The following is an 11,064-nucleotide window of genomic DNA, read 5'->3' on the forward strand; positions in this document are numbered from 1 at the left end:
AAAAAGTCTCTATGCTCTGTGCTTAAATGACTCAAGGTCAGATCTTACGGAGGATAACATTTCAAAGGTTGGCTGTCTTTTATTGCGTTGTTGTTCCATAGACAGTGTGAAAAGAGATGTGTTTGTGTAGGTTTATCTACTCTTGCGTCAGGTTGTATATATCATGGATTCTATAACACAAATTTGTTCAGTAGCACAGTTTTCTTTCGTTACCAAACATATAAGGTTAAAGGGATAGTTCACCCTAAAATTAAAATTCTGGCATAATTTATTCACCCCCAAGTTGTTCCAAACCTGTACGAGTTTCTTTCTTTTGCTGGACACACACAAAATGTTGGTAATTTCTGCATGGTCCCCATTGACTTTCATAGTTTTCTTTTTTTTTTTTTCATACTATGGAAGTCAATGGCGTCAACTCTCTGGTTACCGACATTCTTCAAAATATTTTCTTTTATGTTCAGCTAAAAAAAGAAACTCATACAGGTTTGAAACAACATGAGGGATGAGTAAATGATGACAGAATATTCCTTTTTGGGTGAACTATCCCTTTAAATACACAGTTGAACAATGATTCAGTATGTTTTATAACAGTTCTGCATGGAGGTGAAAATTTATATAAATTTCATCCATTTAAAAGAATTATGGCCATGCCTTTTTGCAGATGTCGCTGCGTACACTCGCAGATATATGGGGACACTGCACTTGTTTCCAGAGAAACGCCTTGGCAGTCGTCAGGACATTGACGACTAATTCCTATGAGGCAGTTTGTTCTGTGACAGTTGCGCGAAACATCCTGTCAGCTTCCAACACGGCTCATCATTAATGCCTAAATGATTACGCGGCCATGAAACAAATACATTATTCATCAGAAAGACACTGCAGAAGAAAGACTACACACAAAGATCTCGCCCCTAAATCTGACTCCAGACAATCATACACACACTCCTGCTGTTCTCAACACATGATTTACATCACGCCGAAAGCTTGTTTGTTCTACGGGCGCTGGGCTTGGTGTTAATGTCATTTCCAGCCTTTGGATATTTCTATTTGCCTTGTCAGTGTCTGACAGACATTTTCTGGACTCCCGTGAGATGCGCACTAGTGCGTTTTACAATAGGAATATTTTGTTCTAAGTGTTGTTTTCATGCATTTAATTTAAATAACAATGATAAGCTTGCAAAAGTTCCTGCATAAACAAAAAAATGAATTACTTGCAGTGTTATTTTTATTTTTAGGTGAGAAATTGTTTTGAATATATATATATTCTTTCTGGAAGACAAAATCAATACAGTTTTGATTTAGAGGAGACTAAGAGCAAATTAAACATTTATTTGTGCCAAAAGAAATACCATACATAGAGTTAACATAAGAAAGATTAGATCAGAAGAATTATTCTTTTAGTTGGAATTTTATTATAACAATAGCCCCATTAAGATTAGGAATAATGTGTTTAAAAGAAAAGTCTAAGTGAGCTGTACATTATAATTATCTAAAAATAAATGTAATCTGTTTAGGTAAAATATATTCAGAGAAGCTGATGATTAAAACTAATATCAGTATATATTATTTTGGTATCATTTTACAACATCGTACACAATTTGTTACTTTTTACAACTTAATTATCTTTGCATTAGTTAATGCATTAACTGACAGGAACTAATAATGAACATATATGTTTGCAGCATTTATTAATGCGTTCGTTCATGTTAGTTCACTAATGTTAAAAGATACAACTTTTGATCTTAAAAGGCATTAGTAAATCATAGATAGATAGATAGATAGATAGATAGATAGATAGATAGATAGATAGATAGATAGATAGATAGATAGATAGATAGATAGATAGATAGATAGATAGATAGATAGACTGTATAGTATTGCTCATTGTTAGTTTGTGCATTAACTTACTGATGGTACTATTGTAAAATGTTTATGGTAGCTACCAAAGACAGTTAGCATCTCCCTTTCATGTAAACTTTGAACAAAAGAGATATAAATCTGAATTCATCCAAACATCAGATAATAATTAATACTTAATTTGTATAAAAAAAAAAAATAAAAAAAAATCTGCAATGCAGTGAAACAATTGCTCCCATTTTTCTCAGGCAGAGAGAAAAAGCTATGTGCTGAAAAAGCGTCATAACTCTAGCTTTTTACTCTTAACAATTTACAGCCTCCCCTCCTCTCTAATATCATTGCATGCTCTTCTATCACTTTGTTTGATTGCAGCTCTCAAGGCGTCTACAAGTGGGCTTGAATGGCCCCTTGATGGTTATTCTCACGCCGTTTTCCTCGCCGAATGTACTAAAGCATATGATTTTAATTATGGATCCAGAAGCTGAAACACTGATGGGTCCATTTACGTTCTCATTGTATCTTATGTATGCTTCATTTACCTTGAACAAGAATGGAGACGTTGTACAGGAGCTACAGCTATCTAATCATTTAATTATGCATAATATGATAATAAAAGCATATGGCCTCTCATGAACATGAGTTTTTAGTTAAGTTAGACATATTAAATATGCTTGGTTAGCCAAGATATTAAACAAATACCTTTTTTTTTTTTTTTCAAATAAATACTATTTAAAGGGTTAGTTCACACAAAAATGAAAATTATGTCATTAATTACTCACCCTCATGTCGTTCCAAGCCCGTAAGACCTCCGTTCATCTTCGGAACACAGTTTAAGATATATTAGATTTAGTCCGAGAGCTTTCTGTTCCTCCATTAAAGTCAATGGACGTGTCACTGTTCACTGTTCAAAAACACTACGAGGCCCAGAGAGAAGGAAATGAATAGTGGAATAAAGTCGTTATTTTTGTTTGTTTTTGCGCACAAAAAGTATTCTCGACGCTTGATAAACTTAAGATTGAGCCACTGATGTCACATGGACTACTTTGATGATGTCTGTATTGCCTTTCTGGACGTGAACAGTGACACGTCCATTGACTTTAATGGAGGAACAGAAAGCTCTCGGACTAAATCTAAAATATCTTAAACTGTGTTCCGAAGATGAACGGAGGTCTTACGGGCTTGGAACGACATGAGGGTGAGTCATTAATGACATCATTTTCATTTTTGGGTGAACTAACCCCTTAACAATGCTATTTAATATACTGAACATGTAATTAACGTGTATTTTAAAGAATGAACAGTGTTGCCCTTCAGTGTTACACAATGCACCTAATAATGAGGGCAACTCAATCAAAAAAGCATATCTTTGGCAATTTGCTGGAATATTCCAACGCTATCTCACGACCTATCCATACGAATTTGTACTAGTGAGTAAAATGTGGCGAATTCGTACAACCTCACTCGTACAAATTTGTACGATTTGTCTAAACCCCAGTGATGGGTAGGTTTAGGTGCGGGGTCAGGGGTAGGTCATTCAGACGGATTCATACGAATTGGACAACTCGTAAAATAAGTATGATTTAGCAAAAATCGTAAAAATTCGGACAAGTGAGGTCGTATGAATTTGTACGAATTAGCCACCTCGTAAAATTCGAATTGCCGTGAGGTCAGGTTAAATATTCCAGTCACAACCTTTCAAAAAAAATGAACGTGCCTGCGGGCTGAGCAGTTACTCAAGAGATCTATGAATATATCATTATAGTTACATTTTTTAAAAACTTTTCTGAAAATCACCTATCCATAAACCAAAGGTGCAATGAGGGAAGAGGAGATTCATGTAGGAGAATTTGGAAGCTGCCTGAAAGCATAGCTAAGAACGGCTTGAGGACAAGCCCACAGCAGCCAACACCTAGCATCATTCCCATCGATTTGAATCTGGAGCCAAGTGCCTTCAAACTGCTTGACATAATTCACTGCCAATGGCATCAAAGTACTGCAGCACTGCCGAGGCTCACGGGCTTCAAAACTTTCTCTTCAATCAGTCAGTAGTCCTTTATCCCAACCTCCACACAGCAATAAGAAAGTTATCATAATGCTCTGGAAATATATATCTGTAATGTATTCTCGCAGATCAAATTGCATGCAAAAGACTGATTGCACACTTCACAGACTTATGAATTTCAAATGCATAGGCAAAACTGCATGCACACAATTAAAAAAAAAGCACATAAAGTATACTGGGACCAGCTGTATATGTAATGAACTCAATACATCAGCATCAATGAAACAGCCTCGCTCCCTCTCATTCTGCGTAAACCGATTACAGCTCACAATTTATTTCGAATCAAAGCATGACGTCTCCATCTAGAGCAGCAAGTGTTCTGCTGGTCAGACCCCTCATTGATGTGCAGGGCATGTGTGGCTTTGCCCATTCTCGGCCACACCAGGAAACAGCCACACAGAGGCTCATTGTACCGCGCACTCCATTTGAAAGTGGATGAAAAACATTCTGTCACATCAAGCACTGTAGCAAGCGCACTCCTTTTTTTTTTTTATTCCCATGGGGGAAAACATTTGCCTCACTTTGAAATCAAACTGCTCAGATAGGTTGCAAACATTTTTAAAAAGGTAATGAATTACGAATGAAATGTATATACGTGATGTACACGGAGTTTATGAATGCAGCAATGATACAGAGCCTTCTTTACATTTATGTAAACAAGCAAACACACAAATTCAAAATAAATCAAGAAATGCATAAACCCTATTTCTGTGCTGATAGGAAACAATACAAACTCGTCTGATTTGTGCTGCAGTAAACTGCTGCATCATTTTTCAAGTATTTAACTTGTCTACAATAAGGCATATTTAGAAATTCAGCACTAAAACAACAGTATATCTCTACCAGCCAATCCAAACTCATTTTAGCACCTTGGACAGCAACCATTATGTCCACAGTAAGAGACCATCTGATTTTAATTTAGAAATTAATGAGCGAATGCGCAAGGAATAAAAGATCAGATACTACAGCAAGCAAGTCGGTGTGCCACGATATGTAAAGAATATTCAGGCAAGTAAAAATTATCAAATAATTTTCTGCACCATTTGTTCTGCACTGACAATGCTTCATGGCACAGAAACTAGGCAAATGCAAGTACCATATATGCTGAGCCTACACACACACACACACACACACACACACGCACACACTGCCGTTAAAAGAGATCAGCCTCGCTGCAGAATACTGCACAATCCACATCCATCACAGAATGCATAGGAAACTTAATTCAATTTAAGCTGAAATCACCTGATTTTAGAAATGCAAAACATGAGAAACAATATCCTCCCAACACTAGAGTACCATTTTACTTTTTTTACTTTTAATGCAATGGACAAATAATTCTATTTTACATAAAGAGTCTTAAAATACAGCACTTATAAAAATTCTGATTAGCAGAAAGCAGAGATAAAATTCTTCAAGTGCAAAGGCACTTCTGGAACCAGGAATTTGTGTTGCACTCACCATCCAACATGTTCTACAGGAATGTCATTTCAACAACCCTGTCGTCTGAGAGAAAATATATTTCATATTACAAAAAAGCATGGAGCTGTAAGCTATACATATTCTTGCGACAACTGCTACAGTCTTTCTGTTTCAAGTAGAAGAAATAATTTAAACCTTAGAGAAAATAATATATCATCTTTAAATTGCGGGTATGTATACAGCCTCTAAAAAGAAGATGGAAGGCTTAGGTCTGTGGTGGTGTTATTATTATTGTCTCTTGTGGTTGAATACACAGATGATACAGGTTTTACAGGAACTCAATCTTACAACTGACTCATCGCAGTGTGTTTCTCCAGAACTTCGAGGTAGTCTGGCTCGGTTTTAAGCTTGTTGGATAGCAAAGGATGCTCGTTTTTGGACTGTGCAGCATATTTTCTGGGGGTCCCGTAGAGAACAGTTTTGTTTAATCGATCCTGGTTGTGTCGCCGGGTGGTTTCGTAGGGTGGGATGAAGGATTTTTTGGGTAAAGTGCAAAAGTTATAGCTGAGTGGCCCGGATTGGGGCAGATCTTTTGCTCTCTCAACAATGTTCTGATAAAGCAGTTCCGGTTCACGGTTGGCACACGGTTGCTTGTCAATGAACTCCACTGTGCTTATGGTGAAAGCTGGGCTTCGATCAAGCTCGTCCTTCTTGGGGTCAAGAGCGCTGAAGCTCAGCCCCTTCAGGTTCCGATAATAGGCCACCTGCTCGCTCTCCTTCTGCATGTAGATGGGGTTCTGACACATCTGGCCCACAGGCGGAGGGATGTAGTTATATACATGGTTGTCGCTTTTATCCGCATTGGCATCTGCATTGTAAGAGCCATACTGCACTTGGAAGGAGTTCAAGTCCAAATGGTTATTGGTGCCTGAGGGAACGTTCTCCACTCCCTTACGACGTTTGAGGACAAACACGAACAATCCCGCCCCGAAGCACACAGACAGGATGAACACGACGAGCAGGCCCAAGATGAGAACGGACAAGGGCACCTCGGGTGGCATCTCGGGCATTCTGTCCGTAGGGGTCACGGAAGAAGAAGGGGTCGCCTCGGTGCTCGAGCTCACAGCAGTCGGGGGTTTAGTCACAGGAACCTCATCAGTCTCGGGGCAGATGGCATCATTTCGGAGGGAGCGCAAGAGCCGGCCTGCGTGTTTGGATGGCGAGTCGCACGTGATCTCGTTCACCACTACGCTGGTGCTGGACAGCTCCATCCAGTTCTTAAGCTCCACAATGTCGCAGCTGCAGTCCCACGGATTCTCCTGGAGGTCGATCTGAATGAAGGCAGAGAGCTGGTCCAGCACGCCGCGCACTGGGAGATGGGAAAAATGATTGTTTCTGAGATTAAGCCTTGTCAGCATGGTACCTCCAAACACATTGTCGGGAAGGGATCTCAGCAGGTTATTATTAAGGAACAATAGCTGCAGATTGTTCAGCGAGTTGAAGGTGTGGGGTAAAATCTCTTTAATGATATTGTATTCCAGGTAGAGATATTGCAAGCTCTGCAGCCCAACGAATAAAGACTGGGACAGGATCTCAATGTAGTTGCCGTTCAGATAGAGCCTCCGTAAACTAGTGAGATTCTCAAAGGCTCCATCCTGAATGATTGCTATTCTGTTATTCCCTAAGTGCAGGAGCTCAAGGGAGCTGTACTCTGTCAGATCCGTTCTGTATATGGTCTGCAAATAGTTACCGGTTAAATGCAGTTTCTTTGGATACGACGGTTTGGGTTGAAGTTCAGAGATGTTCTGAAGTTTGCGCTCCTGGCAATTGATGTTTAATCCACTGTCGGGATTCTGCGACGTGCACACGCAAATTCCCGGGCATGTCATCGGGACAGGTGAGCGCGTCTGGTACACCATGATAGGCCCGAATACATGTTTATCTCTGCTGGATGTGACACGAGGAGTGGGACGGTATCTCATTTTGGGGGGGCGGGAGGCCTTGGGGGCTCTTGTCGGTGTGACTCGAGGCCGCAGGGTTGGAGACAGACCCTGATATTGTGAATCAGATGGGGGTTGCATCGCACGATGACTTGTGTCTCCAGGATTGCGCCTGGGGCAAAGGTCTTGCTTGATCAGCTGCGTGACGTCTTTGCCGTGCAGTCTGAACGGTGTCTCACACACGATATCCCCCACAAAGACTGAAATTGTATCCAGCCAGGCTTTCAGGGGGATCAAATCACAAGTGCAATTCCACGGGTTCTCTTCCAGCTGAATCTCCATTATTCCACCTATATGCTCTAGAACACCAGCAAACGGCAGCATCTTCAGTCGGTTTCCCCTTAAATCCAAATGCGTCAACATGACAAAGCGGAATATGTTGTTAGGTAGAGAGAGCAAAAGGTTGTCGTTGAGTATCAGGACTTTGAGTTTATTCAGTTTGTTGAAAGCCCCTGCCTCTATGGCACTAATGTAATTATAATCAGCTTGCAAATACTCCAAACTCTCCAGACCAGAAAAAGTGTCCTCTCTTATGATTTCCAAATTATTATTATTGAGATGAAGGCGCTTCAAGTTTTTTAACCCATTGAATGCCCCTGTTTTGATCTCCTGCAAGCCATTATTACCCAAATGAAGAGATGTTACATTACCATAATTGAAGAATTCATTCGGGCTTATCTTGGTGAGAAAGTTTCCATTCAGAAAGAGCTGGCTGATTTTGTTTTGCGGAGGCTGGAACAGACTGACCGTTGTAAAACCCTTGTTTTCACAATTGATATTCAGTGCGTTCTCCTTCTCCTCGCAGGAGCACCGGTTCTTGCAAATGTCTTTGGAAGTTTTGCGGCTGTCTGTCTTTGAAGGGAAACTGGTGACTGTTAAAACGCTCAGCAAGAGAATGTTGTTCAGCATTTTTACAGCAATAATGCCGAAAGCCCCAGCATTAATGTGCAAATCTCAAAACAGGCATGCTCAGCCCCAAAGAAGATTTCAAAAGGCGCACGGAAGCGCACAGCTCTCCTTTGACCCTCCTTAAATCCCAAAAGGCGGAATAGAGAAGGCATCCATCACCGAGCGCACTGTGAACGCTGCCGGACCGAACACATCGTCGTCCCTCGCAGTGACAGTGAAATGCCGGGCTAATGAGCAAGCATTCATGCAGCAGTTTGAAGCGCATCCGAGGGACCACCGTTCCGAGTCTCGGAGCTTAAACTGTCCTTTTCACCTGCGGCGCGAGAGATATTCACACGAAAGCAACTTTACGCCTGTGATCCTGCATGGCGACAGTCAACTTGACGGTGCGTGATGCGCGGGATAACTGAGCGCTATGCGAGCGAGCTTCAGAGTGAGAGAGATGGACTCCGCGCTTGCTCACTCACTCCCACCAGGAGCGCGCGCCTATGCCTGTGTGTGTGTGTGTTTGTGTGTGTGTCTGCTGGATGAGAGTGAGCGAGCTCTGTGTGGAATTCCGACGTCACCAGACATGAGTGAGTAGATGTATTCCTTTTCTAGTCAAAGACATTATTTTTATGACAACAATAACATTTTATTGTTATTTATAGACGTAAAATAAAAGCCGTTTTAATATGGGATTTGTGTGGCCTTTTTGTTTTGGATATTGAATGGCATCTTATGTTTTATTTATTTTAATTAATTATTGCTTTTATCTGTTAATGAACTATTGCTGTGGGTGTTCTAACGCGACTTGAACACTTACGTTTGTTTTAAAACAGTTTTTAAGATATGCCTTCTTGGTTTATTTTCCTTTAAATAAACCAATATTGCACAGCCTTTTATCGTGTAATAATAATACAAATAAAAATAAGAAGAGAAAGAGCATTAATTTGTAGCACAAAAAGGTTAAATGGGAAATAAATAAACAGAATAAAATCAGATTTCTGTGCAGCTTCTGTAAGTAAAGTTTCTGGTTTTATAACAAACGCAGCTGTTCCACTAGGAGGCGCAAGTAGCTCCAAATATATATAAAACATACATTTGCAGGGGTAAAGACAGCATCAATAGGGATCTTCAAATAAAAAATAAAAAAAAATATTTTCCCCATATTGCTTTGGTGTTTATTTTGCTTATCCATTCCTCTTGTTTATTTATTGACTGCTGTAACGAAATTTGAGACTTAATTCATGAGTCATATTAAGACCCAGCTTAAATTGCAATTACAAAACACCAGCTTCAGGCATAAGGTAATCTGTCATAAATTATTGATTTGCATGCTGCACACTGGCAATAATAGCCAAGAAAAGGAGGACGATATGCCCAATGCACTAAGGCCAAACTCACTGGATAGTGGAGAGCATTGTAACTCCATCAGTTTTCAACCCATTAGAAATTATAATAAATGAAGGGTAAGAACATACTCTGAAATAATAGCAGCAGTTAATATATATTTCAGTATTCTTATATTTATTTAATATATTAATTATAATAAATCATAATTAATTATAATACAATTATTATATCACATTTGAGTTAATCAAATAAATAATATATATATATATATATATATATATATATATATATATATATATATATATATATATATATATATATATATATATATATATATATATATACAGTACCAGTCAAAAGTTTGGAAACATTACTATTTTTTATGTTTTTGAAAGAAGTCTCTTATGCTCATCAAGCCTGCAGTAAAAAAAAAAAAAAAAAAAAAAAAATCTCTTTTTTAATATATTTTAAAATGTAATTTATTTTTGTGATGCAAAGCTGAATTTTCATCAGCAAGTACTCCAGTCTTTGGTGTCTTATGATCCTTCAGAAATCATTCTAATATGATGATTTGATACTCAGTTATTATCAATGATGGAAACAGTTGTGCTGTTTAATATATTTTTTTGGAATACTTTTTTCAGGATTCATTGATGAGTAAAACGTTAACAGCATTTATTCATAAAAACAGCATTTATTCAAAATAAAATAATTTCTAACAATATAAATCGTTACCATCACCTTTTATCAATTGAACGCATCCTTGTTGAATTAAAGTACTAATTTCTTAAAAAAAAAATAGTTATTGTTCCCAAACTTTTGAACGGTAGTGTATATTGTTACAAAAGATTTCTATTCTAAATAAATACAGTTCTTTTTAACTTTTTATTCATCAAATAATCCTGAAAAAAGTATCTCAGGTTATAAAAAAAATATTAAGCAGCACAACTGTTTCCAACATTGATCATAAATCAGCATATTAGAATGATTTCTGAAGGATCATAAGACACCAAAGACTGGAGTACTTGCTGATGAAAATTCAGCTTTGCATCACAAAAATAAATTACATTTTAAAGTATATTAAAAAAGAGAACCATTATTTTAAATTGTAATAATATTTCATAATATTACTGTTTTTTTTTTTTTTTTTTTTTTTTAACTGCAGGCTTGATGAGCATAAGAGACTTCTTTCAAAAACATTAAAAATAGTAACGTTTCCAAACTTTTGACTGGTACTGTATATATATATATATATATACAGTACCAGTATATATAAATTATTCTAATTATCTGTATGAAATATTAATAATCAATAATAACTGGTTATAATTGATTATGAATATTTGGATCAGTTAATATAATTAACTTACTGTCGTAAATTAATTTTACAATCAATTAACCTGCTGCTAGAGTTAATAAACAATTAATCCTGAGTGTTCACGCAACAAACAGGTTAATTGATTGGAAAATTAATTTACG

General features: G+C 37.8%; 1 protein-coding gene across 1 annotated transcript; it reads right to left on the bottom strand.

Annotated features, from left to right (window-relative positions):
* Positions 1–5,685: 5,685 nt before the first annotated feature.
* slitrk2 (SLIT and NTRK-like family, member 2) lies at positions 5,686–8,412 on the bottom strand (the record flags this gene model as incomplete). The annotated part of the gene is made up of 1 exon (XM_081381943.1): positions 5,686–8,412. The coding sequence occupies exon 1, from the start codon at positions 8,248–8,250 to the stop codon at positions 5,686–5,688; it is 2,565 nt and encodes an 854-aa protein (XP_081238069.1). The 5' UTR covers positions 8,251–8,412.
* Positions 8,413–11,064: the final 2,652 nt, after the last annotated feature.

This window comes from Scardinius erythrophthalmus (genome assembly GCF_964197995.2).
Source record: "Scardinius erythrophthalmus genome assembly, chromosome: 13".
Lineage (NCBI taxonomy): Eukaryota > Metazoa > Chordata > Actinopteri > Cypriniformes > Leuciscidae > Scardinius > Scardinius erythrophthalmus.